Source organism: Fusarium pseudograminearum, chromosome 3 (genome assembly GCF_000303195.2).
Source record: "Fusarium pseudograminearum CS3096 chromosome 3, whole genome shotgun sequence".
Taxonomy (NCBI): Eukaryota; Fungi; Ascomycota; class Sordariomycetes; order Hypocreales; family Nectriaceae; genus Fusarium; species Fusarium pseudograminearum.
In genome coordinates, this window is record NC_031953.1 from 3,161,429 (window position 1) to 3,177,380 (window position 15,952).

General features: G+C 45.3%; 8 protein-coding genes across 8 annotated transcripts, besides 7 other annotated features; 7 read left to right on the forward strand and 1 right to left on the reverse strand.

Moving 5' to 3' along the window:
- Positions 1-131: 131 nt before the first annotated feature.
- Positions 132-575, forward strand: FPSE_06313 (uncharacterized protein; the record flags this gene model as incomplete). The annotated part of the gene is made up of 1 exon (XM_009259431.1): positions 132-575. One exon carries the CDS (start codon positions 132-134, stop codon positions 573-575), a length of 444 nt encoding a protein of 147 aa, XP_009257706.1.
- A 69-nt stretch (positions 576-644) lies between these two features.
- Positions 645-671: a microsatellite.
- A 449-nt stretch (positions 672-1,120) lies between these two features.
- Positions 1,121-2,527, forward strand: FPSE_06314 (uncharacterized protein; the record flags this gene model as incomplete). The annotated part of the gene is made up of 1 exon (XM_009259432.1): positions 1,121-2,527. One exon carries the CDS (start codon positions 1,121-1,123, stop codon positions 2,525-2,527), a length of 1,407 nt encoding a protein of 468 aa, XP_009257707.1.
- A 215-nt stretch (positions 2,528-2,742) lies between these two features.
- Positions 2,743-3,840, forward strand: FPSE_06315 (uncharacterized protein; the record flags this gene model as incomplete). The annotated part of the gene is made up of 1 exon (XM_009259433.1): positions 2,743-3,840. The coding sequence occupies one exon, from the start codon at positions 2,743-2,745 to the stop codon at positions 3,838-3,840; it is 1,098 nt and encodes a 365-aa protein (XP_009257708.1).
- Positions 3,841-5,131: 1,291 nt separating this feature from the next.
- On the forward strand, positions 5,132-7,093 carry FPSE_06316 (uncharacterized protein; the record flags this gene model as incomplete). The annotated part of the gene is made up of 1 exon (XM_009259434.1): positions 5,132-7,093. One exon carries the CDS (start codon positions 5,132-5,134, stop codon positions 7,091-7,093), a length of 1,962 nt encoding a protein of 653 aa, XP_009257709.1.
- Positions 7,094-8,380: 1,287 nt separating this feature from the next.
- On the reverse strand, positions 8,381-8,962 carry FPSE_06317 (uncharacterized protein; the record flags this gene model as incomplete). Its single annotated transcript, XM_009259435.1, has 1 exon — positions 8,381-8,962. The coding sequence occupies one exon, from the start codon at positions 8,960-8,962 to the stop codon at positions 8,381-8,383; it is 582 nt and encodes a 193-aa protein (XP_009257710.1).
- Positions 8,963-9,609: 647 nt separating this feature from the next.
- FPSE_06318 (uncharacterized protein) lies at positions 9,610-11,423 on the forward strand (the record flags this gene model as incomplete). Its single annotated transcript, XM_009259436.1, has 5 exons — positions 9,610-9,675; positions 9,726-9,812; positions 9,869-10,195; positions 10,241-10,405; positions 10,452-11,423. 5 exons carry the CDS (start codon positions 9,610-9,612, stop codon positions 11,421-11,423), a joined length of 1,617 nt encoding a protein of 538 aa, XP_009257711.1.
- Positions 11,424-11,818: 395 nt separating this feature from the next.
- On the forward strand, positions 11,819-12,534 carry FPSE_06319 (uncharacterized protein; the record flags this gene model as incomplete). Its single annotated transcript, XM_009259437.1, has 3 exons — positions 11,819-12,119; positions 12,172-12,248; positions 12,298-12,534. 3 exons carry the CDS (start codon positions 11,819-11,821, stop codon positions 12,532-12,534), a joined length of 615 nt encoding a protein of 204 aa, XP_009257712.1.
- Positions 12,535-12,873: 339 nt separating this feature from the next.
- FPSE_06320 (uncharacterized protein) lies at positions 12,874-15,058 on the forward strand (the record flags this gene model as incomplete). Its single annotated transcript, XM_009259438.1, has 2 exons — positions 12,874-14,937; positions 15,008-15,058. 2 exons carry the CDS (start codon positions 12,874-12,876, stop codon positions 15,056-15,058), a joined length of 2,115 nt encoding a protein of 704 aa, XP_009257713.1.
- Positions 15,059-15,200: 142 nt separating this feature from the next.
- Positions 15,201-15,306: a microsatellite.
- Positions 15,307-15,320: 14 nt separating this feature from the next.
- Positions 15,321-15,362: a microsatellite.
- A 61-nt stretch (positions 15,363-15,423) lies between these two features.
- Positions 15,424-15,514: a repeat region.
- Positions 15,515-15,543: 29 nt separating this feature from the next.
- Positions 15,544-15,605: a repeat region.
- Positions 15,606-15,688: 83 nt separating this feature from the next.
- Positions 15,689-15,771: a repeat region.
- A 28-nt stretch (positions 15,772-15,799) lies between these two features.
- Positions 15,800-15,841: a repeat region.
- Positions 15,842-15,952: the final 111 nt, after the last annotated feature.

Here is a 15,952-nt window from a genome sequence, read left to right on the forward strand (position 1 = left end):
TTCTATCTCACCTATACAACGGAATTTCCGACTCCGTTGTTTCGTAAGCTGACCCGGTCAAGGCACATAAATGGCACCGCTCACCCATTTATAGATAGTTACTTTACAACATAAATATTTCCATCATCAACATGACTTGCACAAATCTCAGACAGTCGATCGAACGTACCGCCAGACAATTCTTTGCCGCACATGTCGAAAGTGGTGAAAAGAATGACCCAAGCATCATCAACCGCGACGTCGACGAGAACTGCAAGCGTTACTATCGCCCTCTATCATTGTGCGATTTCTTTGGAGTTCCCGGTGACTGGTCCCATGACAACAAGGCTTATGAGGGCGGAATCACCAATAACCTTTCCAAGGGATCCTTGAAGACGTGTGATGTGTCAAACTTGACCATCGATGTCGACATCCGCCAAGCAGCAGCCACAACTAAATCTGATATGGTCTTCAAAGATGGCGAGACTCTTGTTATGGAGCATGCTTGGACTTTGGACTTTAACGAGGACGGAACGAAAATTGTCCGGGTTGTCGAGTTTTGTGACCAGTTGGCTACGCGAAAGATGGTGACCTGATAACAAGATTTCCATCTTGAATTACACTTTTCAAGCACTATGACTCCAATGCTTACACAGAACCTTTTTCCTTTCCTTGCCTTGCCTTGCCCTGCCCTAATACGAGGTTTCAGCTGGGCACGCGAAAAATGGTGACAAAGGTCTATCCGACAAGTTTGGCAAGGCTGAGTAGGGTTCATGACATTGGGCTTGTGATCCGCCTATCGGAGTTTAAGACAATCTTTGTAACATGAATTTACAACCAACTATATTAATCGTTTCTTCAAGGTTGCTACGACTATCGAAGCCTAAATTGGATAGCAGATGAACTGTGCCTTGACTGGTCCATCATTCATACTTGCGGTCTTTGGCCAAAAGCTAGATGAAGGAAGTTTTATATAAGAGTAATTGCTAAATGTTAAAGTTCTTGAAGGCTTCCTACTTATATTTAACAGACATGACTGGGTTTTTCCATTCTTACCACTTTTTTATCTCTTTCAACTCTGACCCAAAGCTGAACCCCTTCTCAACATCTACCACAAAAATGCATCTTATTGTCCGCCAAAATGACGAATCCTTTCAGAAATCTTTTTAACGAAATTATCGATATGATTTTCAACCACTTGTCCCCTTCTGATGTCTGGATGGTCCAAAATTCAATCAAGTCCACCGAACACATGCTCGACTCCCATCTGCTAGCACGGCGCCATGCTGTCGACGACCTGATGGAATGGGCATGCAGGCAAGGCAGCATTCAAGCTGTCAACAAGGCTGTATTACTTGGCGCAGATCCCAGTCTAGTCCAGGTGCCCGAAACGTCGGTACTTCGCTATCCAATCTCAACTATCGCCTTGGCTTCAAACCATCTAGATCTCGTCAAGCATCTTTTCCATCTTGGTGCAACCCTTCCGCCACACGTGCACGAAGACATACATGCAGAAGTCTTCTTCGGACAGAAACCACAACTCCTGAAAATATGTCTGGAGCACTGTCCGAAATACCAGTTTACCAACCTGCAAGTCAACCTTGATCTGGCTCTTGAGCGGCAAGTTAGATGTACAATCGTTACAACATCAGACAAAAGAGCGGCTGCCATGGATAAAGTCAAATACTGGCTGGAATTGGGAGCCAATCCGACTGCGTTGTGTCGAGGTGGAACGACGAGTCTTGATATCGCTATCTTGAGCTTCACAAACCTCCGTCATACGTATTATCCATCATCAATCGTTGATCCCTTGGTAAATTTGCTCTTGTCTGCAAAGCCCGATCTTAACGCCAATGCCCTTTATGAGACCCAGAATTTTATGGCAGAAGGGGGGCGTATCCAAAGCCAGTATTGTCCCATTAGGAGTGCTATATTCCATATGTTTTGCACCAAGTCAACCAAGATACTGGAACTCTTGCTTCAAGCTGGAGCAAAGCTTGACCTCCCAGTGTATGCGGAACTCAATCCCTTGGTTTATTATGCAAGTATCTGCCGGGTATACGACGCCGACTTATTTGACTTCTTATTCAGTCATGGGGCAAGTGTTCGGCCAAAGTGGCTCCATGATGAACGCGGAGTATACCACGACGTAACACCCATACATAAGCTCTGGGAACACTGGGGTGGCCGGCGTTGTCTTCTGGATGATTACAAGTTTGCGGTAATAAAGCTTTTCATCGGACGACATGCCGTCCAGGATATCGCCGCTCAATTTGTCCGACACTTGTTTCGACCGCGTGCCATCATCGACGACGAGACAGAATTCAAACCCTTGATGATGAAACGATCTCGGGTCATCTTGAAACTGATCTTGCGAAATTGCAATTTCAAGACCTCCATGGTTGAAGAGATGGAGGATCTTTTCCATGAGATAATACAGTTGGAAAGGACGAATTCGCCCTGGGAGAGTATCGTTGACCCTATTCTGAAGGATATGTTGATACCATACATCAAGCTACCCATGGACGACGATGTTCCAATTGTCTGATGGAAACAGACCTATCATATTTGCGACTTGTCAAGTCTATTGCCACTTTTGCAATGTCCAATTGGGAGACCGTAGTTGCCGCTTCGGTTGGTTGCACAGCATGCACAGCTGATACGTCGACGGTTGTCAGATCAGGCTATATCTTACTTAAGGACATGTCATGTCGACGGGCCCGGCGACTGTTCTTCAGCATTTTCTGCAAGATGAAAAACACTATGCCTCGTGTCCTACTCGTTCTTTTGCTTTGCAGCATTGGCGCGTTTATCGGAACAATACACGCTCTTCGGCCTCTATCAAACGTCATCAAACGCTTTCCTGGCGATTCACACAGCAGCGTTACGAGACACACGGCAAGAGAATGCAACGCAGACGATCCTCGGAATTGGGAGTACTCGGCCTGCAGCCTCCTTATCAGATGCATTCTGGGCAAACTCGACGATCTTTTCAAAAGCGATCTAGCCATTGGCACGACCATACTTGGTTTAGTGCCAAGTATATTGATTATTGGCGCCGTGCAGCCTGATGAGATTGTGTTTCTGGCCCTCGTATCACCACAGCGGGCTTTGGCGCTGTCCATTTTTGGTGTTTCTATAACGTCAAACCCATTCAAGCAGGTGACGCCTCTCAAAACGCCTTTGACACAAGACTCGGAACGCAAATGGCGCATTTCGTTCGCGCGGTTCACAAAGAGTCCATCATGGAAGCACATATTCTGCAAAGCACTGTCTGACCTGTCTATCCTCGTTATGGCCTCCGTCGCTTTATGGCAGAACTGGAATGTCAACTCGGCTGTCATGGTGCAGTGGTTGTGCGAATCTCCTCTTATGATTTTCACATGGCCTCTAGCCAATATGTGCTGGGTCATCTTTTCTGTGCTGTTGCTTCACTCCATGGCCGACGAGATAAAGATCAAGCATTCTTCGCTGGACATTACATACGACTGGTGGCAAGCGCTTCTTTTGCCCTATACGCTGGACTTTGAGAAACGATACAAGTGGGAAATGAAATGGATTCTCATACTTGATACACCACAGGTCAAGATTCCGTACCCATGGTACAAGGCAACGCGTGCTGCATCAATGCCGGGGGAAGCTCACACCATTCAAATTATTGTCAAGATGTCGAGCACCCCACTCACCATGAAGTGGCAGATGTACTTCTTTATCATCGAGGTTTGTGCAGTCGGCATATACTTTTACGCTACTTTTGTTCTTCTCAGCGCTATTTTCATAGGAGCGGTTGGAAGTGTCAGGTTTGGAGCTATCATGGCAGCACTCTATGCGGCGATTCAATTTGTGCAAAAGGTTTTTTGACTGATACCTGGGGTCATGTATTCAAGCTGGTTTTAGTCTATCATGATGCTACTCGGCCTCAAATGATCGTCCAAACAATGACATGATGACCCAAAGTCTATGTCGTCTAGTGGGAGTAAAGTATGTAAATAAGTAGTCTAAGAAGCATAGTCTGAGTATCATAAACTAATCTACCATTTCGTCCCTTGTGCTTCTAGCTACCAGTTTCTGAGACTCTAAGGCTCGTGACCTCTACATATCCGGGTTAGGCAAAGTCAAAATGACCGACGACCCGAAATCCGGTACATAATGACGATGGATGCGTCATACCAAAGCCTTCATGACCTGGATCATCCCCGACATGCGGGGTTTGGGGTATATAAATCCCCCGATGTCCCGGTTGAACCTCCAAACATCATCTCACTTCAACAACCGATAACTCATACTTTCATACCACTTTACTTCAATATCATCAACATGGCCTGTGATTGCGGATCTTCCTGCAACTGCGGAGGAGCTAGCTCATGCAACTGTGGAGAGAGTTGTACCTGCAAGGGCTGTGGAGTGAGTACATTGGTCTTTGGCTGGAGATTCACAACTAACATTGAGCAGAAATAAACGAATACCATTACCCGACCAAGGATATCACTCGGCAGAATGAAACAGGTGTATCTAGTCCAGTTACCTCAATATAATTGATACTGTCAAGACTGAGGAATGAAGTGTAATGACGTAATCGTAAATCATTTCGCGTAGACGGCAGTCGCAACACATTCTCCTTCCTATTTACGCCTTCCGGGTATGCATATGTCTCATAGAGAGATGCCATCGGCAACAACAACTTCCCTCCTCCATTTAAATCCAGTCCATGGAAACATTCAACCACTCACCTAGCCGCCATCACTCCAAATGTTCAACGCGATCATGTCGATCTTATCATTTGCTTGCCAGGGTAGATGCGGGCGATGCAACAAAGGACTCGAGCGCGCTTCATTTTCCCCATTCGAGCGCGAAATGTCGCACCATGATTCGCTATAGTTATGCATATCGGTTGTCGTGTTTCATTTATAGACTATTGCTACCAGGATGTGTCGAGTCCTACTCTCGTTCGACTTTTGACGCCAATTAAACGCAAAGACAAGGATGTTCAGACGCAATCACCCTGCAATTTTATCAGCAAGCACAACATCAGCATATTGCCTTACCAATGATCGGCAATGTCCTTGTACCAGCGAGTGTTCCTTGCAAGGCATTCTCGCCTGTTTAAAGAGCTTCCTTCTCGCAACGTCTAGTCACCTCAGATCACGCCAAAATGGATTCCCATCGTAGCTCGCGTCGCAATAGCGGCCAGCAGTCAGAAAGCACGGGCACAAAACAACCTGAAGTCACCACATTTTTGACGAAAGAATCCCAAACTACTACACAGTCTAAAGTCAGCCCTGTGCGCTCTTGGTCATGGGAAATCACATCACTTGTATTTGCCCTCGCGCTCCTCGTCGCCATCATCGCAGTTCCTGCACATTACAATGACAAAGTTCTGAAACGATGGCCGTACGACATTAGCCTCAACACCATTATTGCCATTCTAAGCACCTTTATGCGAGCGTCTATGATGCTTGTTGTCGCTGAACTCGTTGGGCAGATGGGATGGCACTCGCTGCGAAAACCTCGTCCTGTTTCCGATCTCCATCACTTCGACAACGCGAGTCGAGGCATCCTTGGAGCTATAAAGTTGTTCTGGAACGTCCCTCCGCGCCTTGCGAGCGTTATTGCTGCCATTATCATCATTCTTTCACCCGCCATTGCACCATTCTCTCAGCAAGCTGTCAGGACTGTCCCGTGCCCACGGGAAGTCTCAGGCTCAGCTTCCCTGCCGGTTTCACACTACGTCCCAGCTCGAGGGTCGTCATACCGACTGAGTGCCGGCCAATCTGAGATTTCGAACGACATGAAAGCTACCATGATCAATGGTCTTGTCAATCCAACCGGCAAAGACACGGCTATCGAAGCTACATGTGCTAGTGGAAACTGCACATTTACAGAAAACTCCCAAGGCGTGACACACACCTCTATTGCAATGTGCAGTTCGTGTCTTGACACTACCGAGTTCATCAAGTTGAATGTCACCAAGAAAGTAGGCTATTCAATCCTCAACTACACTTTGCCAAACACGCAATGGCTTCAACCTATGGGAGGCGGCCAGCTGATCGATGCCGCAACTGGAGATGTTGATTGGGCTCTTGGTGGAGTTGACTCTGATTTTGCAGAGATGACAAAAAGATCAATCACGAACTTGACGATTTTGACCTCCTCACAAAGCGCTTGCACCAACATATCTAGGGCTGGTGCGAACTGTCCCGAGGATAGATTTACCAGCGACACACCGGAAGTCTACAGGTCGCAGAATGTAGTGGCCATAACCTGTGCTCTCTATCCCTGTTTGAAACATTACCACGCCCAGGTCAAGGAAACAAAACTCGAGGAAAAGGTCATCAGTGAAGAGCCGTTGACGCCCATTGAAATTATCTACAGCGATAATGCACCACAGAGAGCTAAGAATCTCAAGCGAACCACCGTTCAGTCACCTTGTTTGGTTGATGGCAAGGAGTACAATTTTGACAATTTCTCTCGTATGGCTGAATCCACAAAGGACACCTCAACGGTGGAAATTGATGGCAAAAACTACACAGCCCCGAACCAGTGCATATATGAAGGCGGGTTTACATATCTCATGGGCCTTGAAAGCTTCATGAGAGACACTCTCTTTAACGGAGCCTGCGCACCCAGTTACACGACAGGATCACCTCCGAAGTGTGAGAACAGATGGTGGCTTGCCCCTCTATACAACTCATCCTACGAAGTCTTGGATACTGCAGTGGATGAATTCGCTACGGTTATTACGAACAATTTCCGCAGGCAAGCGGCGATAAATATGAATATCTCGGGATCGGATAAAGTTACCGGAACAGTAAACGAAACAACCATTTGTACCGTTTTTGACTGGCGTTGGGTCTTACTGCCGGCTGGCTTGATGGTAGTCACAATGGTTCTGTTGATCCATGTTGTTGTTCAAAGCTATACCAACGCAGCATTGCCCATCTGGAAGACATCTGTTCTGCCGTTGTTGTTCTATGGACCCAACGTATTGAACGATCTGACTCGTCAAACTGATTTGGATGAGCTTCAGAGGCAGGCAGGGAAGATCAAGGTTGAATTCAAGGACGATGATGGTATTAGATTGCGGAGGATAGATACCACAGCGACGGAGAGTTGAGTGATGACATTTATGAATAAGGGTTGCAACAAATTGTAATTGATTTGAACGAGATCGGCCGAGGGATAGGGTTTCCATCTTCAATTACACTTTTTGAGCATTATGACTCCAATGCCCTCACAAGATTGAACGAGATCTTTGAGCTGAGACTTCAGCCATACTGCCACGATTACCATGCACCCATGGCGGCTCATTGACTATTATCGCCCCACGGTACTCATTCTTATGGGGTCAGTCTTACAGGATCCTTAATATCTAGTTCTGATTAAACTTGGACGGTACATTCTTCCCAGCGAAATACAGCGTCATATGATCCTGAAGTGGTTGTTCCGGGAATATGTACCAATAAAGTATTGATCGTCTTGATAATCCAGAACCTACCTAGAGAGTAGCCCTATATTTGTGATCTGGAAAAAGACACCAAAAAGATCCTTGCTTATGGTACCAATTTAGGACATGGCGATGGTCTAAGCATGTCAGATCTGAAGATCACCAAACATTGACCTCGTGCGTGGAATTTGCCTCCACTAGCATCCGGTATTATCCCAAAAGGGACAATGAATCGAGAAATCAGCGTGGACCCTTTATTCAGCCTCATATTGGATCTCGAGGGTCTCGAGCGGATGACAAGACCCAATGTTCATCACACAACGCCACTTGATCTACGCCATGACATGACACTATCCCCAACAAGGTGGAACTGAGCGCTCTGGTTGAAGTGGGGGACAAGTCCGCCTCCCGGTAAAAGGCATATAAAAAGAAACATAATGTTATTTTTGACGGAAAATAGAAGTCGAATTCGATGTTGCAGCCTCGCGAAAATCAAACCTGTTCTCAGTAGGCGCAATGCCGGGCGTTCCAAAAAGTAGAGGCTGCAACAACTGCCTCAAGCAAAAGAAAAAGGTATCCAGACACCATGTCGTAATGGACACTGACTGATTGGCCATAGTGTGATCAGCAAAAACCCGTTTGCTCGAGATGTGCACGACTTAACATCGCTTGCCAGGGTTCTGGGGAACGAAAGTATGTCTTCAAGTCGGTATCATTTACAAAATTGAGAAATGCTGGTCTTCGAAAGATGAAAAAGAAGGAGTCTCGAGAAGTATCAAAAGATTGCAAGAACGAAGTGGATAATATTGAGAAATGATTGGAATATTTGATAGAAAATGATGTCCATATTATGATAACCGGATCTGATATCTTGGAAAAACAAACAAAACCTAACTGAATATACTTTCATTATATCGTCGATTCTTAAACACGCCCTGCTCAGTTCAACGACTGTGCTCAGAGAAACATCGCACCGATGGCAACTCCGACAGCAGCAATCAAAGAACCCTTCAAAGCCTGTGCAGCGTTGGGACTGACGATTGGGGTAGACGCTGGCTTAGTCGCTTGAGTTTCTACAGACGTCTGCGTCTGGGAGGGAACGACAGGTGCGACAGTGGTGAGCTCGGAAACAGTCGCCTCGACCAGTCCGGAAGTGGTTGGCTCGACAGCGTGGCTATCGGTTGTACTCTCCGTTTCAATTTCGATAGCTGTACTGGTAGGTTCAGCATCGATGGTAACGGCCTCAATGGTCGTTTCAGCGGGTGCTGTGGCGAGAGTAGTCGAAGGTTTCCAGCATGAGAGGTACGATGTTCCGCGGGTCTCGGTGCCAGAGTAGTTTGCGCATCCTGGGACGCCAGTCTTCACGGGGGCTCGACCACCGCCACAATCAAGGGGATCGCAAATCATGCCATCATCAGGGTCGAACCAGTGAACAATTCTATCTTCGCAAGTAGTGAAGCTGTGTGTGGAGCAACCGAATCCGAGAGCTTGCTCGGCGAGCATGAGCACGGGAAGGGCAGCGAAAAGAGTCTTGACCATTTTGATGGTTTGTAGAACGAACGTAATGTCTAAGCGAGTGACTATCAACGAAAGATTGATGGTTAGTAAATGGAAATGGTAGGAGAAAGGACTGGATTATAAGCTTCAACCACGCCGCAGGGCGAAGCACTTAATTGTCGCGTTATAGATTAACCGGTGACTCAAACGGTCAGCCGTAGCGTGGCATTCTGCACAATTTTTCGTATCGTCTTGTTAGCTGCTGACTCTGGGCCTTCAGCCTTAGATGACCCATGTTCGTTAAATTATCGTGTAAGAAGCAAGGCTTGTAATTGGTTGCCAAGGCTCGTGATCATGCTACTGTGCCGTTTCCTCCTACCCCTGAAATGGCTGGAAGCTCAAACTCGAAGCAAAATAGATATCAGTTGTATGAGTTTGGGATGATCAACAGAGATTATCCCGTTGTAAAGAAAGAGGTATAGAAATACAGCCTTTCTAATGACTCGGATGTAGAGAAGTTCATCAAATGGACAAGGAAATCACCGACAATGCGGTCATCTCCGATACCGGACGGACCATTTATATTCCGGCGGGGTGGCTGCATTTGCGACTCATTGTTGGTTCCTTCCCCAACATCCGACGAGGGGCGTCGAGATTTTTATTTTCCCAAGCATCAACAAGCAGACAAAATGGCCAGCGATTCGACACATACTCAATCACAAGTCTACCTCTCCACAAGAGGTGGTGACTATGGTGTACGGGACACTTGATCTCAACTTCACGAAAGACCCGCTAACCTTGAAAGCTCTCCTTCGAGACCGTTGTCCTAAAGGGATTGGCTGCCGATGGCGGTCTTTTTCTTCCTCACGAGATTCCTGCTGCGACAGAATGGGTGCGCACGACCATACTGCAAAAACATTGCGCGGCAACATGGACTAACAAAAGCAGCAAAGCTGGAAAGACCTCTCATACCAGGAATTGGCTTTCCAGATCTTTAGCCTCTACATCTCCCGAAGCGAAATTCCCGCCGAAGACCTACAAGGCATCATCAACCGAAGTTACTCGACATTCCGCGCAGAAGAAGTCGTCCCCCTCGTCCAATTGAAGGACAACCTACACCTCCTCGAACTCTTCCACGGCCCCAGCTACTCCTTCAAGGATTGCGCTCTGCAGTTCCTCGGCAACCTCTTCGAATACCTCCTTACACGAAAGAATGAGGGCAAGGAGGGAAAGGACCGACATCATTTGACTGTTGTTGGTGCGACAAGTGGTGATGTGAGTCACTCGTGGCCTGATATGGTACCATCCTAACAATTTTAGACCGGATCCGCCGCTATTCATGGTCTTCGAGGAAAGAAGGATGTGTCTGTTACCATCCTGCACCCCAAGGGTCGTGTCAGCCCTATCCAGGAGCTCCAGATGACTACCTGTACCGACGCCAACGTTCACAACCTTGCCGTCACCGGTACCTTTGATGATTGCCAGGTTTGTGTACTCTCTACCCATAAGCGCATCGCTAACCGAATGACAGGACATCGTCAAGGCTCTCTTTGGCGACCCCGAGACCAACGCCGACCTCAAGCTTGGCGCCGTCAACTCTATCAACTTTTCCCGAATCCTCGCTCAGATTGTTTACTACTTCCACTCATACTTCACCCTCGCCAGAAAGGACCCAAACTTCAAGGTTGGCGACAAGGTCCGCTTCGTTGTGCCCACTGGAAACTTTGGCGACATCCTGGCCGGATACTTTGCCACCCGCATGGGTCTCCCTGTCGACAAGCTTGTTATCGCTACTAATGAGAACGATATCCTTGATCGATTCTGGAAGACTGGAAAGTACGAGAAGCAGCCCGCCACGGGCCCTGAGGCGGAGGGTGGTCTTGAGGTCGATGGTGTCAAGGCTCACGAGGATGGCGTTAAAGAGACTCTCAGCCCTGCCATGGACATTCTAGTGTCTAGCAACTTTGAGCGTCTTCTCTGGTTCTTGGCCTATGAGTTTGCCGCGACTGTCGGTATGGATGTCGAGTTCAACCGAAAGCAAGCCGGACAAGAGGTTGCTACTTGGCTCAAGGACCTCAAGAACAAGGGTGGTTTTGGTCCAGTTTACGTCGATGTTCTCAACAGCGCCCGCAAGACTTTTGAGAGCGAGCGCGTCAGCGACCCCCAGACCCTCGAAACAATCAAGCATACCTACCAAAAACTCGGATACATCCTCGACCCTCACTCCTCCGTTGGTATCACCGCTGCTCTCCGATCTGCCGAGCGTGCCGAAGCCAACATTCCTCACATCTCTCTCTCAACCGCCCACCCCGCCAAGTTTGCCGGCGCCGTCGAGCTTGCTCTCAAGGATGAGAAGGACTTTAACTTTAACGAAAAGGTTCTTCCCGAGGAGTTTGTTGGCCTTGAAAAGTTGCCCAAGCGGGTTTCCGACATTTCAAATGACTGGAAGGCTGTGAGGGAGCAGGTCAAGAAGCAAGTTGCCGAGGAACTTGGCGGACAATGATAATTGTGAGATGAAAAGGTGTTGATTTTGGATTTTACATATTTGACATTTTAAAAATGATTTGAGATGAATTAGACACATTTATGAGATCGAACAGACGTACTGTGAAGATGGCAATCCGGATATAACTCGTTTGATCTCGACAACGGATTTGGCGCAGTCCTCATCAGTCATTCTGCCTTGGGACGAGACAGAGCCCTCCGGCGGGTATTCTCAATCACACGTGGCCCTTGATTGAGGCATGGCTGGTGTGAATGAAGCCAATGTTCAGCTGCCAAGACAACCCCTGCCTTGAGCTAGTACGCCTTGACAACTCATAAACCCCTCAATTTCTTCATATTTGATCTCTTAATCTGATTGATTACATAGAGACAGACAAGAGCAAGTCTGTCAACATGAAATCCCATGTACCTGTCGCGTTATCCTTCCTGGGTTTTACCAGTCTATGTGCCGCAGCCAATACCGAAAGTGGCTATTTAGCAACCATAACCCTCGCACCGACCGCCTCCGGAGCCGCCGCTTTTGACCTTGAGGAAAAACGCGCAGAATGTTTCCAATCATGCTACAAGACTTATGGAAACTTTAACTCTTGCAGTAGAGGAGGCCTTGAGATGTGTTGGTGCAATGCGTCTGTGGACTGGGTTGAAAGAGAGGAGGATTGTGTTTGGAGTATTTGCGGTCCATCTGCTTATAATGGTGAGTTTCGGAGGTATAAAGACGAATGGGAAGAGGGCTAACAGTTGGTTAGAATATGCTACTGTTCTGAGCAGGGTTTGCGAGACTGTTACGGCTTCTGATAATCAGGCAGTTGAGACGGGATCAACCGTGAGTCTGTACAGTCCTGAACATTCAGCCAATCTTCTAACCAGCATAGTCTTCTGATCAAAAGACCACTTCAGCTACAACTTCGACTACCGGGCAGACATCAGCTGAAACTACAAGTGCGCCTGAAACACCTGAGCCTTTGGCTTCTGATAGTGGTACCAGGACAACCAGTGGTGAGGCAGCGGCAGCTACAAGTGCTGAACCTAATGGAGGTTTGAAAATGACTTCGTCTGTTGGTGTTGTTTTTGCTATTAGCGCGCTTCAGCTTGTCATTCTGGCTTTTTGACAAGCTGGTACAATAAACTGATAGAATAGAGTATGATTCAGCTCCGACGTTGTTGCATTTCTTGACAAGTACGTATAATAGTGGCTACTGCCCTACCTTCTCATAAAACCTTTCACTCCCTCCTGCCTTTTGAATTGCTACTCCCAATGTGTCTATTCCCTCCATCCCGTGTGCTCCTTCCAATATGTCTGCTCATTCCTGTCCACTCCTTCCATTCTATTTGCTCCTTCCTCACGCCGTGTTCGTTCCATATTCTCGCCAAATTCAACGATGTGCCATTGCATCTTGGATCGTTTTTCTTCTTCATCCATGCCAAAACAAACAAACAAAAAAGCAAAAATGGCACCTCAGCACAAATCTCGAGACTCCCTCACGGGATTGAGCTTTGGGATAGGTATCGATCGTGACATTGATGAAGCTGAAAAAGAATTCAGCTTAATCAAAGGTCACATTGTTACCATAAAACGGGGAGCCAGTTCTGGAGAGGACATGGCTACCGAGCTTGGTTATGATTCCGATCAACGGAATCGAATCACAGCCACACTCAGAAATGGGACGGACGTCTTGAAGGAGATCAAATCTCTACAACAAGACATCCGTATTGCCAAGTCATCTGTCAGGCAAGCTGATTCCAGATCACTTGCCGGGCTGGATCACGATGACGATGAGGAAGCTCGCAAAAGAGCTGCCTCTCAAGTGGTACGCTTTTTGGTAGAGTCACCAGACGCCCTGACGCTTGCAAGTCAAATGGGCCAGTTGCCTCCTGCCATGATCGCTACCATAAAAGACGCCCAAGGCCTCTTCTTAAACGATGACCTTGTTTCTCTCCGTAACCAATTGGATGAAGCAAATGAGAAGATCAATGTTGTAGAGGCTAAAGGCCGTGATTGTGAACGTGAAGCTCAGAGGGCTATGCAAGAACTGCGTAAAGCCCAAGAGCAGCACGAAAGCAACGAGACAGCTTTAAAACGAAGGATAGCGAACGCCGATGGTCAACTTCATAGCAATGAACAACTGGCGGAAGGCAAACTTCAAAAATTAAAGCTGGATATGCAAGCCGAGATCAACCGTCAGAAAGACAGATTTGACAGTTGCAAGGCTGAAAAGACTACTCTCGAAAGACAGACGAAGGATCTCGAGGCTCAGCTCCAAGAGGCCAAGAGACAGAATGTCAATCAGAGCAGTAAGACGGCAGATAACTTGCGCGCGTATAAAGAAAGTATACAAAAGAAGCGCCAGGTTTTGACCGATCTGAATGTAAAGATCAATGACCTTGAGAAAGCTCTGATCAATAAAGATAACACCATCACCAGACGTGACGATGTTATCTATACTCGGGACCAGGAGATTCAATCGCTGAATGAAGCCCATTCAGAACAGCGTGAGAAGCTTGCCGAGAAGGATCGAAAGATCAAGGAGCTTGAAAGAGCTTCTAATGATAAAGACAGTAATATCACGCAACGTGATGTTCTTGTCAAGGCCAGAGAACAAGAGATCCGATCGCTGAGTGAAACCATTTTAAAACAAAATAAGACTCTTGGCGAAAAGGATCGAAAGATCAAGGATCTTGAGAAAGCTTCAGGCCATAAAGACAATAAAATCACAAAATGTGACGATATTGTTAATGCTCGGGAAGAAGAGGTTAAAGTGCTAAAAATCGCCATTTCAAAGCATCAAACTTCTCTTGCCGAGAAAGATCAAAAGATCAAGGAGCTTGAGAAAGCGTCTAAAGAGAAAGGCAATACTATCATACAACATGATGGTCTTGTCAAGGCTCGAGAAGAAGATGTTAGAATGCTAAATTTAGCTATTTCGAAGCATCAAGCTTCTCTTGCCGACAAAGATCGAAAGATCAAGGAGCTTGAGAAAGCTTCTAATGAAAAGGATGATACCATCGCGACACGCAATGGTATTATCAAGACACAGGTCCAAGAAGCTGCGACATTCCTCAGGCATATATCTGAAGTAGAATCGTCTAGTGACTTGAACCATGTCGCTAAAGAGGTTCTGGTAGACTCTACCAAGGCGTCTTTAGCACCGGCTCAGTGGCAACCGTGGAAGATCCACTCATGGTCTGATGAAACGTCCCTAAAGATCACCCCAATTGATCGAAGCCCAGAAGCCATTGCTATCCAGATCCTTGTGGCATTGGATGGCAGATCGCTAGAAGGCGTGGAGTTGTTGAGTTTGCTTTATGGTCTACAAACATCCTTGTGCAACTCCTCCATGGTCTCTTCTATGATCCCAATGCTCCTCAGAGCGTTCACTGCGGTTGGGACCGGCGTGCACTTTATGCACCGATTAGTCATGTGCCAGATTGCAAACTTGCTGGCCCCAACTGATGAGGCTTTGCATCAATTTACTGCAGCCTTGGACAATGTTGATCCTCAAATCAATAGTCTAGTGAACGCTCTGAAGACATCTACAACGGAATTGCTAGTCTTCCAAGACTCAATTACTGTAGTAAACCTAGCCCTTATTGGCCTTTATCGACGGTCTGGAGGAATTCTCGCTGCTGACTTAGTTAGCAAAGAGATATGCTGGGTAGAACAGAACCATATTACAGTAGGGCTAAAAGCTATTACGCTCTCTTATATGGGTTGTTCCTTTAAAATACCTCTTAATTCAGAAGAGGTATTAAACTGGGCTATAATGCATTTATAGCTATTAGTAAATATAATTTACTAATAATTATATTAAGTATAAATAATATACTTAATTAATAGTATAAATAAGTAATTAAAATTAAAATTAATAAATTATATTAATAAAAAGAGTTTTTAATAAATAATAATAATAATTAAATAATAATAATTAAATTATAATAAGGTTTAAATTTAAAGGCTTTAAGAAAACTTTAATTAATTAATTAGCTTTTATTAAAAAGGCTTATTTATAAGTTTTATATTATATAATTTTAATTAAGTTATATAATAAAGTAAATTATATAATATATTTAATAAGTAAGTAAGTTAAATAAGTAAGTAGATTAAAAATCCTAACCTTTAGATTTATAATTATAATAAGATTATAATAATCTATTTAATTAATTAAAATTACTTACTATATTTCTCTTTAAATACCTTTAAAATTACCTAATAAATCCTTATATTATATCTAGTCTTATTATATATACTATATTATTAAATACCTAATTTAATTAACTTTCTTTAATTATTACTTTTTAATAATTTACTTATTACCTATATATTAATATCTATTTAATTAATTACTTATAATACTTTCTCTATAGTTATAAGGTCTCTTTTTTATAATTTAATTCTTTTTAACCTTTAATATTAATTTAGCTTCTTATTTCTTTCCTAAAGGTTTTAAATCTTATTTCTTATTAAGGTAGTCTTATATATAATTCTCTTTACTATTTTAATAAGAGATTAAATAGCTTTAATAATTAACT